Source organism: Salmo salar, chromosome ssa15 (assembly GCF_905237065.1).
Source record: "Salmo salar chromosome ssa15, Ssal_v3.1, whole genome shotgun sequence".
In the NCBI taxonomy this organism is placed as follows: Eukaryota; Metazoa; Chordata; class Actinopteri; order Salmoniformes; family Salmonidae; genus Salmo; species Salmo salar.
The window spans coordinates 67,962,043-67,989,774 of NC_059456.1; the positions used below are offsets into that span (position 1 = coordinate 67,962,043).

Sequence of the window (27,732 nt, forward strand, 5' to 3'; positions counted from 1 at the left end):
CTTTACGTGATGTTGCATAAAGCCGGAAGTACCGCCTGCCTCCTGAATCCAAGCGTTTGACATGGGGGGAGGGGACCAGTAACTCTATGATCAACTTTGTCAATGTACCAGATAGTCATTTATCATACTTGGGTCAACCTACTATGAACTGGTTTCATCTGAATATTTGATGAAAAACATGATTTTCACTATTCGGGACCTTTAAATAAAAGTATAAAATAAAACAAAAGTATGAAATGAAGCACTTCCGACAACAGTGTTGTGTTGGCTCCTTAGAGTTGACCAGCTAGCCTCTTCAGTAAGTTAACTTCACAGTTAACGTCACCAGAGTTAGCTTAGCCAGCTACTGTACCATACCTGATAAGCCCCGTCTTATTTCTGTCAGCTCCTCGTTGGTTGATGTTGGCGTGGGAAGAAGGAAACCACGACCTTCTCTCTTTCTGCTGTTTATTGACAGTTTGTTAACCACACAAAGACGGACTAGCTCCAGCACAATATCTATGTGTTCCATGCCGGGGCCATCTGTCAAGTCAATCTGACGCTCAAACCAGCGTGCAAACAATATAAGAAGAGAGCTTTCATCCGATTGGCCAGTAAGCCATCAATCATAAATGTAACAAGATAGGTGGGCTTTCCACTCATAACAATACATTATAATCTGTATTAGTCCAATGCAGACTATGGGGAACACCCATAAATGTTGATGTTGCGGGTGGTACACTAAGGCCCTGTCATCTTCATAAATGCAGAGACAACATGCAGCGAAGTGATGCCTTTGTCTGTACACAGCATCTACTGTATAATGGGTCACAGCATGCCTCGTTTTACAGTGGCGCTCCAATGGATTCAACCTTTTTTTCTGAGATGCTGCCATGGTAACGGGCAGCTTCTCTGTCTTGGGCTGCAGCCACCTAAACCCTGCAGTTCTGACAAATAACCATTGGGGGCAGCAGTCTGGGGCATTCAAACGAGTCCAAGATGTTTGACTCTATGAACAGAAGATCTGAGATATGGAGGGGAGAACAAAGGCCAGTTGTCTCCACGGCAACACACAAAAGGGAGCACCGCAGCATGGGGGGAATTCAACACGTTTCTGTCGGCCTGGTGATCACCGTGGTTACAAATGACAAAAATGCCTCTGTGAATTGCGCTTGGCCCAGCTCTCAGCATGGCTCTCTTTGAACTCAGTACAGAGAGACATGGCTGATATATGTACTATGACCTGCCGCCTGGCATCTGGGGCACAGCTGTTGTCCCTAATATAGAGCCTAGGAAATCAGAACTTCCGTACAATGGCCCTAGGGGTCCAAAGATTACTGACAAGTTGGCATTAGTATTGCAAATGGTCAGTACAAATGTAGAAAGGTTTGAGGTTCATACAGTGGTAATACAGCATGGAGGGCGGGGTTGGTTGGGATGGGGGGGTGCAGAAGAAGAGGAGACTAAGACCCCTGAGAAGGAGACGCAGGGAGACGCTCGGAGATCCAGCCGGTGACTTCCTTGAGCACTGACGCCGCAGTCTCTGGGAGTTCATGGTGCAGGGCATGGTATGCTCCGTCATACACCTGAAAGAGAGAGAGAACACACGATTAGCTCTATCTGTTACCGCTCTGTGTTCCCTATTTCTCACCCTCTCTGTTCCCCCTCTCTCTTTAGTGTGACAAGTGATGATGATGTATGGACTTCGAACAGCCAGTTAAACAAATAGAGAAAGACAAGAAAAATAGAGAAGTTCAAGAGCAGATAAGATGGTGTCCATTCTAAATATACTGGCTTGTCTATATCAGTTTGTATGACTCAGTGTCTGAGCTATTCAGGTCTGTCGACATGTCTGTTTTGGCCTGTGCAGTGCTAGTCAGAGACATACACTACCGTTCAAAAGTTTGGGGTCACTCAGAAATGTCCTTGTTTTTGAAAGAAAATATTTTTTGTCCATTAAAATAACATCAAATTGATCAGAAATACAGTGTAGACATTGTTAATGTTGTAAATGACTATTGTAGCTAGAAACGGCAGATTTTTTTAATGGAATATCTACATAGGCGTACAGAGGCCCATTATCAGCAACCATCACTCCTGTGTTCCAATGGCACGTTGTGTTAGCTAATCCAAGTTGATCATTTTAAAAGGCTAATTGATCATCGAACCCACAAATGCTGATGCTCCAGATACTCAACTAGTCTAAAGGAGGCCAGTTTTATTGCTTCTTTAAATCAGGACAACAGTTTTCAGCTGTGCTAACATAATTGCAAAAGGGTTTTCTGCTGATCAATTAGCCTTTTAAAATGATAAACTTGGATTAGCTAACGCAACGTGCCATTGGAACACAGGAGTGATGGTTGCTGATAGTGGGCCTCTTTCAAAAACAAGGACATTTCTAAGAGAAACCAAACTTTTGAACGGTAGTATATATTTAACCACACTATATATTTATCGAAATATATTTGATCGAAATATATGGCTCTGGTGCTAGTCCCACCTTGATCTTCTTGTCCGCGCTCGGGGCCTTGTCAAACATCATCTGGGACCCTCCGATGTCACACAGCTTGTCGACGTCGCCATGGAGAAGCAGGAAGGGCCAGGTGATGGCGGGGATTTCTCTCTCGATCCGCTCCGACGCGCCTATCAGCTGCATGGCAAATGACACCCGCATTCCACCATGATGGTTCAACTCATCAGTGTCATATGCTTCAACCTGCAGGGTAAAGGAAGAGACTGTTGAGTGACCACTGAGCATTTCCCTTAGATGTTCACTGAAAGCCAAGTGCCATATGGGTTACTTTCTCAATATTGACCCATGATGTGCATACTACTGTATAAGATATGGCCTGAATACAATCATTGTACAGTATCTAACACTCACGGTGGTGTGTCGCTGCTAAATTGTTGGCGCCACACCAAAATAAAAACTTTAGACCTTTTTCAAAGTACATTTTCGGGATAGAAAAAGGCTTTCAGTGCAAACTTAAATGACTAAAACTAGACGGAAAGTACAGTGCCTATCATTGTGTTTACTTGATAGCTACCTACAGAAATAGCTAGCTAGAACAAAGTATTTAATAAGATTAAAATTCATTAAGATTTAAAAGCAATACAAATAAGTTGTCCAGTAGGCATCTTTTAACGTCCAGTAGGCAGTATTCACGCCCCTTTGCTTTTTCACATTTTGTTGTGTTACAGCCTGAATTTAAAATAGATTACATTGAGATTGTGTCACTGGCCTACACACAATACCCCATAATGTGAAAGTGGAATTATTATTTTTCAAATATTTTTTACAAATGATAAGCTGAAATGTCTTAAGTCAATACGTATTCAACCCCTTTGTTATCGCAAGCCTAAATAAGTTCAGGAGTAAAAATGTGCATAAGTCACATAAGTTGAATGGATATCACTCAGTGTGCAATAATAGTGTATAACATGATTTTTGAATGACTACCTCATCCCTGTACCCCACACAACCTAATTATCTGTAAAGGTCCCTCAGTCGAGCAGTGAATTTCAAACACAGATTCCACCACAAAGACCAGCGAGGTTTTCCAATGCCTCGCAAAGAAGGACACCTATTGGTAGATGGGTAAAAATACAGAAAGCAGATATTGAATATCCCTTTGAGCATGGTGAAGTCACTAATTAAACTTTGGATGGTGTATCAATACAACCAGTCACTACAAAGATGCAGGAGACCTTCCTTACTCAGTTTCTGGAGAGGAAGGAAACAGCTCAGTGATTTCACCATGAGGTCAATGGTGACTTTAAAAAAGTTGCAGAGTTTAATGGCTGTGACAGTAGAAAACTGAGGATGGAACAACAACATTGTAGTTACTCCACAATACTAACCTAATTGACAAGAGTGAAAAAAAGAAGCCTGTACAGAATACAAATATTCCAAAATATGCATCCAGTTTGCAATAAAGTAAAGTAAAACTGCAAAATCCAACACAACACATCACTGAGTACCACTCTTCATATTTTTAAGCATGGTGGTGGCTGCATCATCTTAAGGGTGTGCTTGTCATCGCCAAGGATTAGGGAGATTTTTTGGATTACAAATAAACTGAATAGATCTAAGCACAGGCAAAATTCTAGAGGAAAAACCTGGTTCAGTCTGGGAGACAAATTCACCTTACAGTAGAACAACAACCTAAAACGCAAGGCCAAATATACACTGGAGTTGCTTACCAAGAAGACATTGAATGTTCCTGAGTGGCCGAGTTACAGTTTTGACTTAATAAATCAGCTTGAAAATCTATGGCAAGACTTAAAAATGGCTGTCTTGCTCTGTCAACATCCAATTTGACAGAGCATTAAAACCTATTGGGGCTAGGGGGCAGTATTTGCACGGCCGGATAAAAAACGTACCCGATTTAATCTGGTTACTACTCCTGCCCAGTAACTAGAATGTGCATATAATTAGTAGATTTGGATAGAAAACACTCTAAAGTTTCTAAAACTGTTTGAATGGTGTCTGTGAGTATAACAGAACTCATATGGCAGGCAAAAACCTGACAAGATTCCATGCAGGAAGTGGAAATCTGATTTGTGGAATCACCTTCAACACTTTGCCTATGAAACACACCCTGAGTTAGGATTCATTTAGCACTTCCTAAGGCTTCCACTAGATGTCAACAGTCTTTACAAAGTGGTTTGAGTCTTCTCTGGTAAAAACTGACCGAACGAGAGGCCTGGAAAGTTGGTCATAGAGGGAGGGCCATTACTACTATGACGCGGGCGCCCTTACTAAACGTTCCGAAACGTTTAGTAAGACAATGCAATCGTCCGCCTTGAATATTATTGAAGCTCTGATTGAAAAAGGCCCTAAAGATTTATGTTATACAACATTTTACATGTTTGAACGAACGTAAATATATATTTTTTGCACATTCGTGACGACAAGTCCCGCACGCCTCGTACATTTTGAGTAGCCTTCGGAACGCGCTAACAAGAAGGAACTATTGGGACATAAATTATTAACTTTTTCGAACAAAACTACATTTGTTGTGGACCTGGGATTCCTGGAAGTGCCTTCTGATGAAGATAATCAAAGGTAAGTGAATATTTACAATAGTATATTTGATTTTAGATGACTCCAAGATGGCGCTAACCTGTATCGCCTAGCCTATTTTTCTGAGCATAGCACCTCGTTTATTGCAAAGTGTGATTTCCCAGTAAAGTTATTTTTAAATCTGGCAATGCGGTTGCATTCACGAGATGTTAATCTATAATTCTTTGAATGACAATATTATATTTGACCAATGTTTTCGAATAGTAATTTTGTAAATTGTAGCGCTGATTCACATTTGAGGGAAAACATTTGAGGGAAAATATTTTCTGAACGTCACACGCCGATGTAAAATGCTGTTTTTATATATAAATATGAACTTTATCGAACAAAGAATGCATGTATTGTGTAACATGATGTCCTAGGAATGTCATCTGATGAAGATTGTCAAAGGTTAGTGCTGCATTTAGCTGTGTTTTGGGTATTTGTGATGCATGCTAGTTGCTTTGAAAATGGCAGTGTGATTATTTTTGGCAGGGTACTCTCCTAACATAATCTAATGTTTTGCTTTTGCTGTAAAGCCTTTTTGAAATCTGACAACGTGGTTCGATTCAGGAGAGGTGTATCTATAAAAGGTGTAAAATAGTCATATGTTTGAGAAATTGAAGTTATAGCATTTATGAGGTATTTGTATTTCGCGCGATGCGATTCCACTGGCTGTTGACTAGGGTGGGACGCAAACGTCCCAGGTTCCCAGACAGGTTAAGAATTTTTTAAAGAATAATGTGCAAATATTGTACAATCCAGGTGTGCAAGACTTACCCAGAAAGACTCACAGCTGTAATCACTACCCAAGGTGATAATAACATGTATTGAATCAGGGGTGTAAATACTTATGTAAATGAGATATTTCTGTATTTTATTTTACTAACATTTGCTAAAATCCATTTGGAATTCAGGCTTTAACACAACAAAATTTAGAATAAGTCAAGGGGTACGAAAAGTTTCTGAAAGCACTGAATGTAGAAAATACAATTGATCTATATATTTTTGAATAATATAACCTTTGACAACTAGAAATCCCCAAAATGAAAGCTAGACTGTCAGGGAGAATCAAAAAGTCACAAAATGTAGGAGTATTTTTGGCATGGCTGGATTACTGACGGCGCACGCAGGGTACGTACCTAGGGGCACCGACTGGGGTCCCCATTGGTTTTGTATTAATGTTTGAGCATAAGAACACAAAAATAGCCATGGCAAAATGCGTGGAAGTGCAGTTTTCACACTGCAACATTTTATCTCAGCTCCATGGAAACAGTTCCAGAATTGCAGGAAAATAGCTGAAAAAAACAGCAAATGTTTCTCTCTGTCGCCAATTCCGGACCGGTTCAAAACAGACAGCTGGACGATCTGGATCTCAGTCAAGCCTCTATTGTGGAGCAGCCTTTAAAACGCTGTGTGTGTGTGTGTGTACGCACTGAGGATGCACACACACACACACACACACACACACACACACACACACACACACACACACACACACACACACACACACACACACACACACACACACACACACACACACATTCCATAGACCAGATTTACCTGTGTTTGGTCCCGTGAAATCCATTTAGACTTAATGAAGCCCAGAGAGAGACTGGGCACAATGTGATTTGCGACTTTAGCCAAGAAAACCTGTAGAACAAAGAGGAGCAACCACAGAGATTACAAAGGCATGTAGGGGGCTAATACAGCTCAGGTCAGTGGTTAGAAAAGGGATTAATAACATGGTATAGAGTTGTTAACATTGGTGACAGGCTAAATGTGAGGGGACTGGGTGCAGGTAAAACCCCAGAAATATAATTCCTAGAACGGGCATCCCCGTTAAAGAATAGGTGGGTAATGGGTAGACAGGAAGTAAAGCCTATTTCTATGGGCAAAACTCACCTTGAAGGGCGTGGCAGACTCTGGGTTCACCCTGACCATAGGAGCGATCAGAGCCACGCCGGCAAAGTCGTTCGGTCGTGCACATGCCGTCAGAATTGAGATGGCTCCACCCTGAAGAGAAAAGGGAAGAGAAACGATGACGTTTTTGTGATTTAAAGGAAAACTCCACCCAGAAACTATAATTTGGTATTTGTTTCATTAATCCATTGCTGATATCCCAAAATGTTTTGCATGTCAGCAATGACGTTTTCAAGATCTATAACTTTCAAAATACAGAAATACAATTCAAAAGGCACTCACACATCTAAGCTATCTTTGTCTCTACCAGCGTCGACCCTTACACTATCTTTGTTGCAGGTGCATGGTAACAATTGAATAACATGAAAAAAACAGAAACATTTACATTTAAGTCATTTAGCAGACGCTCTTATCCAGAGCCAGTGCACGGCTCATACCGGCTATACACTGTGTATACCAAACACTAGGAACACCTTCCTAATATTGAGTTGCACCCCCCCTTAAATGTCCTTCTTTAACCCATCTCCTACCCTTCATCTACACCGATTGACGTGGATTTAACAAGTGACATCAATAAGGATCTATCTTTCACCTGGATTCACCTGGTCAGTCTGTGTCACGGAAAGAGTTTTGTATACTCACTGTATTTCTGTATTTTGAAAGTAATATATCTTGAAAACTTGAGTGCTGACGCAAAACATGTTGGGACTATATCAACCAAACAATGGACTAACGAAACAAATATCAAAAGATCGTTTTTGGATGGAGTTCTCCTTTAAATCAAATACGCGAGGGTAAACTAATTAGGAGTTACGCAACGGCTTCCTAGAATCAATCAATTTGGCACGGATAATTGTGGAGGGCTTTTGGGAGGCAAATTTGTTTGAACAGTGTTTGTCTGCCCTCTCTTTGTCAGATGTTTGAATATTCATGAGAGTGGGTGCCTCTATCGAGTGAGCCTCTAAAGAGATGGGCTGTTGAGAAAAACATTTCCCACCAGCGAATGAAATGAAAGACAAATGCACAGAACATCGCAAACACGGCTAAATCTATATAGCGATAACCATACAATTTAATTGAATAAATGTGTCTCTATGTATATCTATACTAACTAATCGAGAGACCACAAACAAGTTGTTGATTGAGTAATGCTTATTCTGTTTTGTCAAATCCCATCCAGGGTTAGTTTCAGCCTGATTCAACTGACTGGTCAAACAGTGAGTGAACTGCAGTGAATTTAGTGAATCTTCCCTGCTAGTTCTGAGCTGGTATTGGAGGGTTTGATAGTGATATCGGCACCAAACGGTCCATGTTGGGTCACGGCCTTCCCATACCAAGAAAGGCTTTCTGGGGTAACGGCTCCTGACTGAAGGAGCTAAGAATGAATGGAGAGAGAAAGAGAGAGAGAGAGAGAGAGGCCTTTGGAGGGTTGAGCAGGAAGGGTGAGCGAGGGGAACAGAGGTGCTCTTTAAGGAATTGATTATACCAAGAGAGGCCTCCACCAGAAACACACACACAAGCTCATCCCCTCTTGCACTGAGGGAAAGAATACTTGCATTGTGTTGCGTCCCCTCACACTATGAAGACTCTGATTGTGGTTATGTAAGGCGCTAACATACTGACATTACATAAAGGCCTAGCACTGAAGAAGTGGGACATGGAAGAGGGCCAGACGTACAGAGCCAGGGGAGGAGAGGGGGAAGGAGGAAGGAATGGGTCAGGAAATACAGAAAGAGAGAAGGAGGGATGGAGTTTGGAGGAACTGGACTTTGTTGTTGAGTGCAGTGAGGGCAGTGAAGTCAGTGAGGGTCACCAGTCAATTCTGTCATGCCCTGATCTGTTTCACCTGTCCTTGTGATTGTCTCCACCCTCTCCGGGTATCGCTTATTTTCCCCAGTGTATTTATCCCTGTGTTTCCTGTCTCTCTGTGCCAGTTTGTCTTGTATGTTAGTCAAGTCAACCAGCGTGTTTTTCCCGTACTCCTTTTGCTATTCTCTTTTTGATAGTCTTCCTGGTTTTGACCCCTGCCTGACTCTGGACTACTTTCCTGCCTGCCTGATCATCCTGCCTGCCCTGACCTTGTTTCTGCCTGCCCTTCAGTACCTTTTGAACTATGAACTGGTTTTGACCCTTTTGCCTGTCCACGATCATTCTCTTGCCTTACCCTATTGGATTATTAAATATCGTAAGACTCCAACCATCTGCCTCCTGTGTCTGCATTTGGGTCTCGCCTGGTGTCATGATAAATTCATCAGCGGCCAGTGCAAGTATTGCAGTAAATGATTATTTGGGACCACATGTATCTGGACTAGCCTGTTTCTGGATTAAGATTCTCCTAATCTGAAACATGCCATTTGTGTTGACTGAGACCACAGGCGTCGGGGCTTTAATGTCGATAATAGTGGTGGTGGAATTTGCCTCTGACACAGGAAATGCCCAATTTGACACTGCTCATACATTACAGTCTAATGGGTTCTAAGCATGGCTTTTTCATATACAGTTGAAGTCGGAAGTTTACATACACTTTAGCCAAATACATCTAAACTCAGTGTTTCACAATTCCTGACATTTAATCCTAGTAAAAATTCCCTGTCTTAGGTCAGTTAGGATCACCACTTTATTTTAAGAATGTGAAATGTCAGAATAATAGTAGAGAGAATGATTCATTTCAGCTTTTATTTATTTCATCACATTCCCAGTGGGTCAGAAGTTTACATACACTCAATTAGTATTTGGTAGCATTGCCTTTAAATTGTTTAACTTGGGTCAAACATTTTGAGTAGCCTTCCACAAGCTTCTCACAATAAGTTGGGTGAATTTTGGCCCATTCCTCCTGACAGAGCTGGTGTAACTGAATCAGGTTTCTAGGCCTCCTTGCTCGCACACGCTTTTTCAGTTCTGCCCACAAATATTCTATAGGATTGAGGTCAGGGCTTTGTGATGGCCACTCCAATACCTTGACTTTGTTGTCCTTAAGCCATTTTGCCACAACTTTGGAAGTATGCTTGGTGTCATTGTCCATTTGGAAGACCCATCTGCGACCAAGCTTTAACTTCCTGACTGATGTCTTGAGATGTTGCTTCAATATATCCACATACAACATGATGCTGCCACACCTGTGCTTCACGGTTTGGATGATGTTCTTCGGCTTGCAAGCCTCCCCCCTTTTCCTCCAAACATAACGATGGTTTATGGCCAAACAGTTCTAATTTTGTTTCATCAGACCAGAGGACATTTCTTCAAAAAGTACGATCTTTGTCCCCGTCTGCAGTTGCAAACCGTAGTCTGGCTTTTTTTATGGCCGTTTTGGAGCAGTGGCTTCTTCCTTGCTGAGCGGCCTTTCAGGTTATGTCGATATAGGACTCATTTTACTGTGGATATAGATACTTTTGTACCGGTTTCCTCCAGCATCTTCACAAGGTCCTTTGCTGTTGTTCTGGGATTGATTTGCTCCCAAGGATGGAAATTGGAAATTGCTTTCTGAGTTTTTGGCTGATTTCTTTTGATTTTCCCATGATGTCAAGCAAAGAGGCACTGAGTTTGAAGGTAGGCCTTGAAATACATCCAAAGGTACACCTCCAATTGACTCAAATTATGTCAATTAGCCTATCAGAAGCTTCTAAAGCCATGACATAATTTTCTGGCATTTTCCAAGCTGTTTAAAGGCACAGTCAACTTAGTGTATGTAAACTTCTGACCCACTGGAATTGTGATACAGTGAATTATAAGTGAAATAATCTGTCTGTAAACAACTGTTGGAAAAATGACTTGTGTCATGCACAAAGTAGATGTCCTAACCAACTTGCCAAAACTATAGTTTGCTAACAAGAAATTTGTGGAGTGGTTGAAAAAGCAGTTTTAATGACTCCAACCTAAGTGTATGTAAACTTCTGACTTCAACTGTACATTCATGGCTGGTTTGCTGCACACAGATTACGCCTTGTCCTGGACTAAAAACGACTTTAAATGGAGCTTCCTCATTGAGAACTTTTAGTCTTAGACTATGCTTAATCTGTGTCGGGGAAACTGGCCCACATGCCTGTAAAATGCCAGGCCGTACCACACTCCACAGGTTTTTCCATTACAATAACTTCCCATTAAAACGTCCTGTTTAAACATTTACTCTAGTAAAATTGTCTACATTCCGCTCCTAGTAAAGCAAAGTCATCTTATTTGAACTGCATGTCAAACCTGAGGGAAGGCTGTCTAATTGTGCACAGCTGGTGGTGCATGAGAGAATCTTAAGGACGTTATCACAACGAGGATCTCAACGTATAGGCTATAGGTGGTTTCCATTATTCAGCCGCTTTTACAGCAGAGATCAGTCATAGAACAGCAGAACAAGCAAACAGTGGCAGAGCAGCAGGGAAGGTAAATGAGGCCTGTAATGCTAAATACGTTAAATCCCTTTTAAGGTCTGACTTGGCCCTGTTGGTATTTACATAGCTAGACTTTCAAAGGACACCGTTTTCGATGAGCATAGACGCACGAGCTGTGATGTCAGAGCATCTGTGGTCATCTGAGTCACACCGAGTGTAGGTGTGTTGAACGAAGTCCTTGTATAATGTTTGTGTAATGGATATAGCCTCAAACTAACCCTGGCCCTATGACTTCTGAGAACTCTTTCTCCTGTGTTGAGAGGTAAACGCCATAGCCGCTGGCAATGATACAGCCTCAGTGTTTGGACAAGGAATAAACTAGAGAAGGTACAGTACCATAGTGACATTTTACATTTGAGTAATTTAGCAGACGCTCTTATCCAGAGCGACTTACAGTTGGTACATTCATCTTAATACAGTGAGGTAGGACAACCACATATCACAAGCATAGTAAGTACAATTTCCCTCAATACAGTAGCTATCAGCAAAGTCAGAGCTAGTAAGAATAAAAAAAGTCTGAGCCAGTAAGGGGGCAAAAAAAATCACGTCCGAGTGTTAGTTCATGAAAGTGACCCCAGTGTTTTGACAAGGAAGATACTAGAGAGGGTACCGTACCACAGAGTGACCCCAGTGTTTGGTCAGCGAGCAGACTACAGAATGTGCCGTACCATAGAGTGTCCGATGATGAAGATAGGCAGGCCGGGGTGTCGGCCCTTCATCAGATCAATGTGCTGGAGGGAGTCTCTGACAAACACCTGGAAGTCCTTAATATTCATCCGGTCTCCTTCACTCTGGCCATGGCCAACTGATGGAGGGAAAAAGAGGGAGAGATAGATATAGAGGGAGAGAATGAAAGATTTAGAGGAAGATATATAGAGAGAGGGAGAGAGAGAATGAGAGAGAGAGGGAGATTTAGAGGGAGAGAGAGAGCAAGAGAGAGATAGATTTAGAGGGATATATATATATATATATATATACTTAGAGGGAGAGAGAGAGAGATTTAGAGGGAGAGAGAGCAAGAGAGAGATAGATTTAGAGGGAGAGAGATGAGGACAAGGCACCATTGTAATTGACAGAGACAATAGAGGAAACATTTCCCACTCTACCCTTCATTACTCTCTGTACAGACGAGCCAGATGAGACAGAGAGGGAGAGCCATTCTCCATCTCCGTACGTGCCAATCCATCCTATGTTATCATGCCAGCTGTCCCTCCCTCCTCCCATTACCTTCCAACACCTTGCTCTGAACATGCTGCTGAAGCTATGTAAAAGGTGCGTTGCCATGGCACCACGACACCAGCTACAGTTTCAACATTCAGAACATGTGCCGTACACCCTCTCTCACTTTCCATCCTTCCACCCCCCCTCTCTCTCTCTCTCACTTGTTTCTCTCCCCATAAGAGCTTCCACTGATAATGGAGCAATGGAAGCCCATTGGTGTCTGTCAGTCACGGGATGCTGTTCATTTTTCTTCTGCAGTGAAGTATGTGTGTGTGTGTGTGTGTGTGTGTGTGTGTGTGTGTGTGTGTGTGTGCGCGTATGCGTGCTCGTATGTGTCAAAAATCCAAAAATGATTTAAATATTTCTGTAATTACTTTGAAACGCAATGAAAAACATTGAGTTAAAAAAAAATGTCGTAGACAAAATAATGAAAAATCCCTTTAACACAACATTTATTAACATCATTCTCGTTTGTCACGTCCTGACCAGTAAAGGGGTTATTTGTTATTATAGTTTGGTCAGGACGTGGCAGGGGGTGTTTGTTTTTGTGGTTCGGGGTTTGTAGGCATATGTGTTTTGTAGAGGGGTGTTTGTTTAGATTAGTCCGGGGTTTTTGGTTAGGTTCTATGTTGTGTAATTCTATGTCTGATCTAGGGTGTTTAGTTCTATGTTTAGTTTATTGTGATTAGGCCTTCAATTGGAGGCAGCTGTTTATCGTTACCTCTGATTGAAGGTCCTATATATAGGGGTGTGTTTGTTATGGGAATTGTGGGAGGTTGTTTGTGCATAGCTGTGTGTAGCCTGCATTACTGTTTGTCGTCCGTTTGATAAGTGTTCTAAATAAAGTTATAATGAGCACTCAACCCGCTGCGCCTTGGTCCACTTCCTACGACGAACGTTACAGAACCTCCCACCACAAACGGACCAAGCAGCGGGGGAAGTAGCTACAAAGGAATTATGTGGACTATATGGAAACTTGGACATGGGAGGAGATCCTGGACGGGGCTGGACCATGGCACCAGGCTGGGGAATATCGTCGCCCACCGGAGGAGATAGAGGCAGCCAAGGCGGAGCGGCGCCGGTATGAGGCTCTATACACACGGGTGGCATTTAAGCCTGAGAGGCAGCCCCAATAAAATAATTTGGGGAGGCACACGGGTAGTTTGGCTGGGCCAGGGTTAAGCTCCAAGCCAACTCCCCGTGCTTATCGTAGGCAACCTGTTATTGGTCAGGCTCCGTGCTATGGGGTGATGCACATGGACAGATCGGCGGAGCCGAGGATGGAACCAGAGCCAGTCGGGGCGAAATGGGAGGTGAGCGAAGCAGAGACAGTAAAGGAGTTGATGGGAAAATTGGAGGAGAAAGATATGAGAGAGCTGCTGTGTTGGTGTTTTAGGCACGACATTCGCCCTACGGAGCGTGTCCTTAAATTGATGTCACCTGAGTCAGCTCTCCATACTTGTCCTGAGGTGCGTGCTAGCCGGCTGGTGAAGACAGTACCAGCCCCACGCACCAGGCTTCCAGTGCGTCAGCCCAGTCCAGCTCGTCCTGTCCCTGCTCCTCGTACTAGCCCTATGGTGCGTGTCCTTAGTCTGGCACGTCCTAAGCCAGCCCCACGCATCAGGCCTTCCGGCAACAGTGCCTCGTCCGGAGCTTCCGGCAACAGTGCCTCGTCCAGAGCTTCCGGTGACAGTTCCCCGTAGAGAGGCGGTCCACAGTCCGGAACCGAGAGAGACGGCCCACAGTCCGGAACCGAGGGAGACGGCCCACAGTCCGGAACCGAGGGAGACGGCCCACAGTCCGGAACCGAGGGAGACGGCCCACAGTCCGGAACCCGAGGGAGACGGCCCACAGTCCGGAACCGAGAGAGTCGCCCTGCAGTCCGGAGCTCCCAGAATCGCCCAACAGTCCGAGGTCTACCGTGACGCGCTTCAGGCCGAGGTATTCAGCAAGGGTGGACTGGTTAGGTGGGGGACTAAGGCCAGAGCCTGAGCCACCTCCACAGTAGGAGGTTTGGGGAGGGGTGGTGTAGCACGGGAACCATCGGAGACGGCAGCCACCCTCCCTTCCCTCCCTTTAGTTTGAGGGGTTTATTTTTGTAGATCTTTTTTTTGTGAGGTGCATCCGGGGTCTGCACCTTTGGGGGGGGGGTACTGTCACGTCCTGACCAGTAAAGGGGTTATTTGTTATTATAGTTTGGTCAGGAAGTGGCAGGGGGTGTTTGTTTTTGTGGTTCGGGGTTTGTTGGCATATGTGTTTTGTAGAGGGGTGTTTGTTTAGATTAGTCCGGGGTTTTTGGTTAGGTTCTATGTTGTGTAATTCTATGTCTGATCTAGGGTGTTTAGTTCTATGTTTAGTTTATTGGGATTAGGCCTTCAATTGGAGGCAGCTGTTTATCGTTACCTCTGATTGAAGGTCCTATATATAGGGTGTGTTTGTTATGGGAATTGTGGGAGGTTGTTTGTGCATAGCTGTGTGTAGCCTGCATTACTGTTTGTCGTCCGTTCGTTTTCTTGTTTTTGTTTGATAAGTGTTCTAAATAAAGTTATAATGAGCACTCAACCCGCTGCGCCTTGGTCCACTTCCTATGACGAACATTACATCGTTACTGTATAATAACCTTGGAAAAAAATCCATGTTAATAGGTCACGTTTTACTTTGACACAATATGAATCATTAATGAAGATGACATTCCCAGAGGTCTCTGTGGAGTGCTGTACACTGACATTCTATGACCTGTCACTCATTAGATCACAGGGAACAGGGAGTTCCAACTCTCATTTGGCGTTGACTCTAGAGCTGTTGCTCAACACAACTGGGACCTGCTCTACTTCACTATGAGACTGGGTGACACTCAGTCACCATTCCTATTCTATACTAAAACGTACAAACTGTTCTAGCGATAACAGACATATTACGCCGTGGCATCACATATGTCTATGGTAAGATTTCCACTGGTATTTTACTAGCAGTAAATGATGTGGCTGCAATGGGTAGGACTTCTCCAGTATTTTTGGTGGCAATTTGGTGACTGTAAAATGAAGTGCTACCTCTGTGACTCTACTAAGAAGCGCTGCATGACAGTGATGTAGTCAGGTCACTAAAGCCTCGAGTCTAAGTCGATGCCCAAGTCCCTTGGTAGTGCCAAAAGTTGCTTTCCAACCATTTTTTAAAGTAACATTTCATTAAAGTTGCACATTTGTAATGCTGAAAGGATAATACACCTATCTAACACTTGATCGCGTACTACAACACCGCTGCAGCGTGTTTTGGCTCACCGTGGTCGTGCGCAAAGACAAGCATGGACTGCTCCTTCAGGGTCCGGCCGATCTCATCATACGGCCCACAATGCTCTCCTGCCCCATGTGCCACGAACACCAGAGCCCTGCAGGACACAAGGAAGAAGAGTGAAGTCAGTCACATTTCATGCACACCTCTTGTACTATATTAAAACACTCAGAGGGGGTGTTGCAATTAGTTGACGAGGGCACTCAGATTATTTTTGATTGTCCCTAATTGAGTTGGCGATCCCTCTATCGGAAGGACGTGGTTGGGACTTGAGTCCACTCATCCAGTGACTAGATAGTGATCATATCAACAACTCTGTGAGAACATCCTCTTGATCGCCCATCGAAGGGTTTCGTCGTTAATAAAACATTCCACATCTTGTCTTTCAGTGTAAGCAGTTATCTGAACCGCACCACACCCTTGTTTGCCCAAGGAACAGCAGAGTTAACTGGAACCAGACAGGGGTTGGAATCTCCAATAAACAGACACATAGCCATGGGAAAGAGCGGCGAACCAACCCAGCTTGCCGGTAAGGCTTTGGTTCCTGTTTATAACCAGTCTACAAAACGGAGTGAATCTCTCAGTCAGATGCAATTAGCTTGAACGTGTTCAGAGAAGGAGAGTGAATGGAAGAGATTGAGAGAGATGGAACAGAGGGAGAGAGCGAGAGAGTAGCTGTTCATCAAGCTTCATTAGTGGTTTCTCTGTTCCAGTTTCTCTCTCTCTCTCTCTCTCTCTCTCTCTTTCATTCTCTCGTTCTTATTTCAGAGCCTCCGGCTAGCTAGAGATTGCCCTGCACTTGTTGGCTGAGGAGCCGCTCATAGTGCGCCTTTGTGTGAACATAATGTTCCCAACACACATGGGACAGTAGGGCTTCTATAGAGCTTATCTCAGTGGATTGTGGTGAGTATATTCAGTGTCTTGGGAATGGGAGTGGGGAGTTGAAATGTTCTTTCCCCCTTTCACTTTCTCCCTCTCTCTTTCTCTCCCGCTCCCTCTCTTTCTATCTCACCCTCTTCCTCCAAGGAATTTGAAACCCACTTGTCTCACAGAATGTGGCTTCGACCCAAATGCTGCCTCCAGCCCGAAGTAACATAACGTTTTCGACACAGCATTAAACAAGCCAAGATGATAATCGTCTTCATGAGACGCAGACTGAACTCTGTACGGCGTATCAACCTGTACGTGTGTGGTCGAGGGAGGGAGGGAGCGATAGAGGTAGAGGTTGTGAATGGGCCAGGGCCTGAACACTGGCGTCTTAATCAGATTAAGAGCCGCTCAACACTTCAGGGTCAAAACCCTAATTTAACTGACTACGGCAGGGCTGGGGACTGAGGACAGCGCAGGTGAATACTGCTAAAACCAGAAGTGCCAAATAAGCATGCCTTGATACAGATGTAATTTCCACTTTGATCACGGAAAATGTAGAGTAATAGACAGTGAGAAAGCCAGAGAGAAGGGAAGTGAGGAAAAAAAAGCAGTAAGACAAACATTCAAGCCTGCCTTGTTTGGTAGGGAATTCTTGTAATCCTGACTCCAAACATCAATAGTGTAATGACCCTCTTAACTATGTGTGTGTGTGTGTGTGTGTGTGTGTGTGTGTGTGTGTGTGTGTGTGTGTGTGTGTGTGTGTGTGTGTGTGTGTGTGTGTGTGTGTGTGTGTGTGTGTAATTAATAATACATCATTTGGTGGGTGTTTATACTTGTCATATTTCACACATGCACTGTGTGTAAGGGATAATCAACGAGGGGCTATGCGTTCTCAGGTAAATAGTGCACGACATGGAAGGAGTGGAACTGACCTTCGACAGAGTTATTGTATTCCAGAGAACGCATAGAGCTCTGGGTTGGTTATCCCTTTTATACCATGGCTATAAATTGACATACTGTATTTGCCGCTAGAATGTATTTATTTGCCAGTAGAAATGTGCCAACATCCACTGAAGTAGCTATCAAGTTTACTAGCTAGTTAGATAGCCACAGTAGTTGCCTTGGTAGCCAAACAAACAGACTTGCTAGCGTAGCTAACCAAACCATCATCCTAGCTTGCTATTATGAAAATCGAATTCAATGCCAATAATGTTTTCAATTCGACTTTTGCTTTCAAAAGCAGCTCAAATATAGAACACGTAAGAATGAACTTCATATTCATGGATTATACCGTGCAATTACACCGTGCGTTATTTAAGCAATACGGCCAGAGGGGGTGTGGTATATGGCCAATATACCACGGCTAAGGGCTGTTCTTAAGTACGACGCAACACAGAGTATTCAAGACTCGAACCACCCAGTTTATACGTGTGTATTAATACGCATGTGTGAATTGGAAATGTGTTTTTTGCATATCCCAACTCTCCCTGAGACATGCTAGGAGAGTGAGGTCACGGCCAGGGTCTGCCATTATCAATGATGACCCTGGAGCAATTAGGTTGAAGTGCCTTGCTCAAGGACAGATGTTTCACCTTGTCTGCTCTGGATTTTGAACAAGCAACCTTTAGGTTAATGGCCCAATGCTCTAACCACTAGTCTGTGTTTGCGTGCGCATGCATGTGTGTGGAGCCAGGGCCGTAGCCAGGGTCTGAGTTTTAGTGAGGTCTAGACAGGGGGGATTGGAAATTCTTCAAATTTCCAAGACATTTTTAGAAAGTTGAAGCTCATTCACTGCATTTCTATACAATTAAAAAATATATACAATTCTATTTGGAGAACAGCATAAACAAGCAAAAATGTCCCCAGCCATTATCACAATGGTTGCTGTAGCTTCATTCACCGGAGTCGATCTACAAACACATAGCCTATTAGCTATACCAGCTGTTCCCAAACTAGGGGTTGCGACCCCATGTGGGGTTGCCTGATATGAAAATGGGGTTGTGTGGGATTTTCCCAAATCCTGGAGAAAATAATATATATACAAAAACACATATATTATAATATTGTCTTTGTGTCTCAAAATCATTGTAATGTGGTTAACCTTCAAAATCTAAATGAAAATTATTCAAATCTAAAAGATAAAATTAAATCAAAACAAGCTCCGACTGGGAATAATCGTTTTGAACGGTCATCCAACACAGAATTCCTACTCGGGCCTCTTTCTAGAGCCCTGACTTTCCAACCTGAAGATCACCGATGTCATAATTTGGCCTTGTATTTTTCACAGTTTTCTTGAAAGCACCATAAAACTCCTTCGCCATATCTGTGTGAAGCTGGATTCAGTGCTCTCGTCTGCATTAAAACCAAATATCGATCCAGGTTGGATGTGACAGCAGAGATGAGGTGCGCACTGTCGACCACCCTCCCTGATTTAGAGAAGCTTCAACGCGACATGCATCAAGCACACCCATCTCATTAGTGGTGGTGAGATAAGATACATTATGTAAGACTAATTTGCAACTGACTGTCATAGCCCCACATTAAAAGTATATGATAGCGAGTTGAGAAGAAATACCTACTTAACGACATAATTATTTTCCCATGGTTGGGGTCGCGAGAATTTTCAGATATCAAAATGGGCCAAAAAAGTTTACGAACCCCTGAGTTATACAATTAGCCACTACACCTTAACTCACATTAACTCAGCGCCGGGATTAAAAACCAATAATTGCATACGTACTGTACGAAGGGATCTGATAGCAGAAAAAGTATTTTATTAACAAAAAGGTAAACAAATAAGTTTGCTTTACAGAACAACTGTTTTTGCAGTTGTAAAGCTCATTTCCTGCAATTCTACACATTTTGCCATGGCTTAATATGATATCTGAGTGAGAGAGAGACAAACAAAATAAATAGGGCCCCCTGGAGGTCTGGTGGTCAGTAGCCCAAAGGCCGGCAGATGGCGATATTAAGTTGTTTCATCTTGCCAAGAGTGTGCAATGCTGTCATCAAGGCAATGGGTGGCAATTTGAAGAATCTAAAAAATAAAATATATTTTGATCTGTTTAATACTTTTTTGGTTACTACATGATTCCATATGTGTTATTTCATAGTTCTGATGTCTTCACTATTATTCTGCAATGTAGAAAATAGTAAAAATAAAGAAAAATCCTTGAATGAGTAGGTGTTCTAAAACTTTTGACCTGTAGTGTATATATTTTAATTTAAAAAAATTACAGAGGTCCGGACCTCGGTGTCCTCATACAGTGAATTCAGAAACTATTCACACCCCTTCCACATTTTATGTTAAAGCCTGATTTTAATATTAATTAATTTGAGATTTTTTGTTACAGGCCTACACACAATAGCCCAACATGTCAAAGTGGAATCATGTTTTTCGAAATGTTTACAAATGAATTAAAAAGGAAAAGCTGAAATGTCTTGAGTGAATAAGTATTCAAGCCCTTTGTTATGGCTAGCCTACATAAATTCAGGAGTAAAAGTGTGTTTTACAAGTCACCTAACAAGTTGCATGGACTCTGTGTACAATAATAGTGTTTAATGTGATTTTTTGATGACTAACCCATCTCTGTACCCCACACATACAATTATCTGTAAGGTCCCTCAGCCGAGCAGTGAATTTCAAACACAGATTCAACCACAAAGACCAGGGAGGTTTTCCAATGCTTCGCAAAGAAGGGCACCTATTGGTAGATGTGTAAAAATATATAAAGCAGACATTGAATATCCATTTGAGCATGATGAAGTTATTAATTACACTTTGGATGGTGTATCAATACACCCAGTCACTACAAAGATACAGGTGTCCTTCATAACTCAGTTGCCAGCGAAGAAGGAAACCGCTCAGGGATTTCATCATGAGGCCAATGGTGACTTTAAAACAGTTCCAGAGTTTAATGGCTGTGATAGGAGAAAAGTGAGGATGGATCAACAACATAGGAGTTACTCCACAATACAAACTTTTCACTGACAGTGAAAAGAAGGAAGCCTGTACGAATAAAACATTTCCACAACATGCATCGTGTTTGCAACATGGCACTAAAGTAATAATGCAAAGAATGTAGCAAAGCAATTCACTTTTTGTCCTGAATACAAAGTGCTATGTTTGGGGCAAATTACTGAGTACCACTCACCATATTTAGAAGCACAGTGGTGGCTGCATCATGTTATGGGTATGCTTGTAATCGTTAAGGACTAGGGAGTTTTTCAGGATGAAAAAATGTAATAAAGCTAAACACAGGCAAAATCCTAAAGGAAAACCTGGTTCAGTCTGCTTTCCACCCGACACTGGGAGATGAATTCACCTTTCAGCAGGACAATAACCTAAAACACAAGGCCAAATCAACACTGAAGTTGCTTACCAAGAAGAAAGTGAATGTTATTGAGTGGCCAAGTTACAGTTTTGACTTACATATAGTTGAAAATCTATGGCAAGACATGAAAATGTTTGTCTAGCAATAATCAACAACAAATTTGACAGAGCTTTAAAAATGTTGAAAAGAATAATGGTCAAATGTTGCACAATCCAGGTGTGGAAAGATCTTAGATATGTACCCAGAAAGACTCAAAGCTTTAAACTCTGTGAAAGATTTTACTACAAAGTATTGACTTAGGGGTGTGAATACTTATGTAAATTAGATGTTTCGGTATTTCGTTTTCAATAAATGTACAAAAAAATATACAAACATCTTTTCACTTTGTTATTATACGCCATTGTGTATAGATGGGTGAGAAAAAACATATTTAATACATTTTTAAATCAGGCTATTCCAACAAAATGTGGAATATGTCAAAGGGTATGAATACTTTCTGAGGGCACTGTATATAGCTACGGCCCTGTGTATACAAAGAAAGACAGGTCTCACTGGTTCACAGCCCCCAGATTATTTATTGAAAGATCTGTCAATCATTGTAAAGGTGCCATCCCCTCTCCCGGCACCTTTCACCTACTTCTTTCCACCAGCAGTCCCTCACTCTCTAGTCTCTAAATGCACAGTAAGTGATGTCATCAATGGACATGTATGGCAGAAGTTGCATGAATTTGATGTTGTAAACAGGCATTTATTTTATTCCAATCTTTAAAATCTGAGACTGAATCTCACAGAATCTCTTATCATAAAGGGGAGAATTCATAGGATAGCTTGTAGATATCTATACCAAATGTGAATTTTTATAGATGATGCCACCACATGAACAGAATGCCCTAAAATATGTTTCTATCTGCTTTTCCCACCACCATATGAGATGCCCAAACTAGCCTTCAGTCTAAACTATAGCTCATGCTAAACAAACTACTATTAAAATGCACTACTATAAACTGACCCACACTACTGTTAATAGAAGTAATTAAATTAGCGGTACTCTAGGGACAGATGGTGGTAATAATAATAAAATATGGGACTTATATAGCACCTAGACCGCGGTGAGGATGGGGAGTACCGGTACAGAGTCAATGTGTGGGGGCACAGGTTAGTCGAGGTAATTGAGGTAATATGTAAATGTAGGCAGAGTTAAAGTGACTATGCATAGATAATAAACAGAGAGTAGCAGCAGCGTAAATGGGGGGGGGGGACAATGCAAATCGTCTGGGCAGCCATTTGATTAGCTGTTCAGGAGTCTTATGGCTTGAGGCTAGAAGCTGTTAAGAAGCCTCTTGGACCTAGACTTTGAGGTCCTTGCCATGCGGCAGTAGAGAGAACAGTCGATGACTGGGTGGCTGGAGTCTTTGACCATTTTTAGGGCCTTCCTCTGACACCGCCTGGTATAGAGGTCCTGGATGGCAGAAAGCTTGGTCCCAGTGATGGTGCAGCTGTATAACTTCTTGAGGATCTGAGGACCCATGCCAAATCTTTTCAATCCTGAGGGGAATAGGTTTTGTCGTGCCCTCTTCACGACTGTCTTGGTGTGTTTGGACCAGGATAGTTTGTTGGTGATGTGGACACCAAGGAACTTGAAGCTCTCAACCTGCTCCACTGCAGCCCCGTCGAGGAGAATAGGGGCGTGCTCGGTCCTCCTTTTCCTGTAGTCCACAATCATCTCCTTTGTATTGATCACATTGAGGGAGAGGTTGTTATCCTGGCACCACACGGCTAGGTCTCTGATTTCTCCCCTATTGGCTGTCTCATTGTTGTCGGTGATCAGGTCTGCCATTGTTGTGTTGTCGGCAAACTTAATCATGGTGTTGGAGTCGCGGCTGGCCATGTAGTCATGAGTGAACCTTGGAGTACAGGTTGGGACTGAGCATGCACCCCTGAGGGGCCCCCGTGTTGAGGATCAGCATGGCAGATGTGTTGTTACCTACCCTTACCACCTGGGGGTGGCCCGTCAGGAAGTCCAGGATCCAGTTGCAGAGGGAGGTGTTTAGTCCCAGGGTCCTTAGCTTAGTAATGAGCTTTGAGGGCACTACGGTGTTGAACGCTGAGCTGTAGTCAATGAATAGCATTTTGTCCAGGTGGGAAAGGGCAGTGTGGAGTGCAATAGAGATTGCATCATCTGTGGATCTGTTGGGCGTTATGCAAATTAAGGTGTGTTTAGGGTTTCTGGGATAATGGTGTTGATGTGAGCCATGACCAGCCTTTCAAAGCACTTAATGGCTACAGACGTGAGTGCTACGGGTCGGTAGTCATTTAGGTAGGTTACCTTAGTGTTCTTGGGCACAGGGACTATGGTGGTCTGCTTGAAACATGTTGGCATTACAGACTCAGTCAGGGACAGGTTGAAAATGTCAGTGAAGACACCTGCCAGTTGGTCAGCGCATCCTTGGAGTACACGTCTTGGTAATCCTTCATGCCCTGCGGCCTCGTGAATGTTGACCTGTTTAAAGGTCTTACTCACAACGGCTACGGAGAGCGTGATCACACAGTCATCCGGAACAGCTGATGCTCTCATGCATGCATCAGTGCTGCTTGCCTCGAAGCGAGCATTGAAATAATTTAGCTGGTCTGGTAAGCTTGTGTCACTGAGCAGCTCGCAGCTGTGCTTCCTTTTTTTAGTCTGTAATAGTTTGCAAGTCCTGCCACATCCAACAAGTGTTGGAGCCGGTGTAGTACGATTAAATCTTAGTCCTGTATTGACGCTATGCCTGTTTGATGGTTCGTCGGAGGGCATAGCAGGGTTTTTTATAAGCGTTCGGGTTAGAGTCCTGCTCCTTAAAAGCGGCAGCTCTACCCTTTAGCTCAGTGCGAATGTTGCCTGTAATCCATGGCTTCTGGTTGGGGTATGTACGTACAGTCACTGTGGGGACAACGTCATCGATGCACTTATTGATGAAGCCAGTGACTGATGTGGTGTACTCCTCAATGCCATCGGAAGAATCCCGGAACACATTACAGTATGTGCTATCAAAACAGTCCTGTAGTTTAGCAACTCCGTCAGCTGACCACTTCTTTATTGACCTAGTTACTGGTGCTTTCTGCTTTAGCTTTTGCTTGTAAGCAGGAATCAGGAGGATAGAATTATGATCAGATTTGACAAATGGAGGGCGAGGGAGAGCTTTGTATGCATCTCTGTATGTGGAGTAAAGGTGGTCTAGATTTTATTTTCTCCTCTGGTTGCACATTTAACATGCTGGTAGAAATGAGGTAAAACAGATTTAAGTTTCCCTGCATTAAATTCCCCGGCCACTAGGAGCGCTGCCTCTGGATGAGCGTTTTCCTGTTTGCTTATTGCCTTATACATCTCATTGAGTGCGGTCTTAGTGCCAACATTGGTTTGTGGTGGTAGATAGACAGCTACGAAAAATATAGATAAAAACTCTCTTGGTAAATAGTGTGGTCTACAGCTTATCATGAGATACTCTACCTCAGGCGAACGAAACCTTGAGACTTCCTTAATATTAGATTTCGTGCACCAGCTGTTGTTTACAAGTATACACATACCACCACCCCTTGTCTTACCGGAGGCGGCGTAAACCCCGCCAGCTGTATGTTATTCCTGTCGCCGTTCAGCCACGACTCGGTGAAACATTATATATTACAGTTTTCAATGTCCCGTTGGTAGGATATTCATGATCATAGCTTGTCTATTCTGTTATCCAATGATTGTACATTGGCTAGTAGGACTGATGATGGAGGCAGATTATCCACTCGCCGTCGAATCCTTACAAGGTACCCCAACCTACATTCCAGATATCTCTGTCTCTTTCTCATGGGAATCACGGTGATTTGGGCCTTGTCGAGTGTCTGAAGTAAATCCTTCATGTCCGACTAGTTAAAGAAAAAGTCTTCGTCCAGTATGAGGTGAGTAATCGCTGTCCTGATATCTAGAAGCTCTTTTCGGTCATAAGAGACGGTGGCAGAAACCTTATGTACAAAATAAGTTACAAATAACGTGAAAAAACACACACAATAGCATAATTGGTTAGGAGATCGTAAAATGGCAGCCATCTCGTCCGGCGCCATTCTTATCAAAAGAATGGCTCAGTGACATGTTGTAGGCTAGCCTATATGACAGGAGCTGTGTGTGTGATGCGAGACAGATTCTCAATCCGCCCACAAACAAGGAACATGCTCACATAACTAGTGGTGGTTTATGGAAAACTAAAGCGGCAGGTAGCCTCGTAGTTAAGAGCCTTGGGTCAGTAACTGAAAGGTTGCTGGTTCGAATCCCCGAGGTGAAAAATCTGTTTTTGTGCCTTTGTTCACTCTGCGAAATTACTCAAATGTAAAATGATTCCAGAGCGAGGGTGAGTCTGTTACACTGCAGGCTCCATGGTTTGGTGTGATACTACAGTCCAGATGTTGTGTGGGCCTCTCTGTTTCCAGGGCCAACTCTCTGATGTAGTGGAGTCTGTTCCATTTTAGATGGGTTTTATGGGATGAGGGAGCAGGGGGCAAGCACAGGAGCATATAACTCACTGAATGGAGAACATTAGGTTCTATTTTAGTTGAATCTATCACAGTCTCTAGCATACCATACATGTCCGGTTTTACACCTCACATGACATTTCATCCACTGACCTTGGTGGGGCATCCGGCTCCCAGTAGCGGCAGAACAAGTGCTGTCCGTCGGCATTGACGAAGTGCTTCAGGTCGGCGTAGGAGACACCTTGCGGAGTCCGACGCGGATCTTCTGGTTCGGGCATGTAGACGCCTAGGACCCACGCTGCAACATAAACAGGGAGAACGGATAGTAGGTCGATGCTGTACAGATATGACAGACCAGCGAAAAGTGACCAAGACATGCAAGTGACCAAGACATTCATTGTTTGCTATTTTTCATTAATTCTCCGGCTGGAGCTCAGCAGAAAGCGACTCAGCGGCTCCGAAGGAATTTTTCCAATTCGATACAGCGACATTCGTCATGGAACCATAAACCTATGTTCAACTCTCCTCTCCCCAGGTGACTGTGGTCACATTCCCCCTCCACTACCACCCCCACCCCCTCCATGCGCCTCAGCTGAGTTTTATGGCAATGGCTAGTGCAAATGGGTTGCCATATAGGCTCTGTTACAGTAACAGGCTATAGTGCAGTCAAGGTGAGTGACTTTTTATTTAACCTTTATTTTAACAGGGAAACACATTGAGACCTAGGTGTTTTTGTACTATATGTTAGATGAAATAATAAAGAATAATAAAGACAGACACATTTGTCAAGTTCAGTCTTCCCTGTGGCTCAGTTGGTAGAGCATGGTGTTTGCAACGCCAGCATGGTGTGTGCAACACCAGGGTTGTGGGTTCTATTCCCATGGGGGGCCAGTACCAAAAAAATTTAAACAAATAAATGCATGAAATGTATGCAATCACTACTGTAAGTTGCTCTGGATAAGAGCGTCTGCTAAATGACTAAAATGTAATTGTTCAAGCATTGTACAACCCCTACATACTGGGTCCAGGGAACAGCCCAGTTAGTTGATTATCTATCAAACTAGACTCTGTAACACTAGGTCTCCCTTACAAAGGTGTATATACTACAAAAATATAATCCTACACATTAAAATACAAAAATACAGTCATGGGAATCACAAATAAAACATCAGAAATCAACCAGAAAAACAGTTACATTTCTACACAAATAAGTTCCCAATCAATACTTTAAATTGCTGAACGGCACCAGAACATCAAGATGAAAATCTATTTTGAATTTTGTTCCAGCAATACGGTGCATTAAAACTAAAAGCAGATTTACCTAGCTCGGTGGAGACCCTAGCAACCTCAAGAGTTAACCAATCCTGTGAACGGTTAATCAACTCAGGTGTCTATACTTGAACAGCATAGTTAGATTTGACAGAAGTTTATGAAGAATGTAGGCTAGAATGAATGTCATGGAAAAGGGTCTGTCAGTAAAAATAGACCGCGCTATTTCCTGAGGTCTAGTTTCAGCTATTGCCTAATAATAACCTACGTCAAGTTTATGTAGGCTTGCGATACCAAATGTACTTTTTATCCAATGTGCGCCTTGGAATAGCCTATGAGTCAATTATCTATTGATGGCAGTGCCACTGATATAAATATTGGTAGATAGGGCCTAGATAGATTAAAGTCTCAAGGGACATGATGTGACACTGTAGACTCACACTACCAGCTTTGGCGCTGTCATAAGTGGCGTAAAATAGCCTACAAAAAACTCTACCTCCTTCCCCCATTTTAGCTGTGACAAATATTTAACCAGAAATTACAGTAACCCTTTCATGTTCTTTTTGACAGGCTGAATGTGATATTTACATTGGGCCATATGGGTCCCCCGTCCAGCTCTGAATATTGTTTCAACAACCATGCTGCTCCTTTTAACAATGTAACAAAACGTGACATTTTTGTGATGTAATTGGCATACCCGTCACATTTGTCACATTGTTATAAGGAGCAACAATTGTATCTGTTGAAACAGTATTCAGAGGCTGAGAATGGAAGCAATGCATGCAGAACTTGTTTTTTTTAATGATGGTGAATGTCCAAAAAAAGTTGACCAACCTTATGTCCTGAAAGGTCTGTAAAGTTGCGCTTTCTCACAGACGGCTCTGCCTTCTCCGCGCTCTCTGCTGATGTTGCG

General features: G+C 42.9%; 1 protein-coding gene across 1 annotated transcript; it reads right to left on the bottom strand.

Annotated features, from left to right (window-relative positions):
• Positions 1-433: 433 nt before the first annotated feature.
• Positions 434-27,732, bottom strand: mgll (monoglyceride lipase). Its single transcript, NM_001140001.1, is given in 8 exon segments — positions 434-1,565; positions 2,480-2,695; positions 6,608-6,697; positions 6,950-7,060; positions 12,015-12,151; positions 15,846-15,952; positions 25,704-25,848; positions 27,654-27,732. Coding segments are annotated over 7 exon segments (909 nt in total). The 5' UTR covers positions 25,829-25,848; positions 27,654-27,732; the 3' UTR covers positions 434-1,442.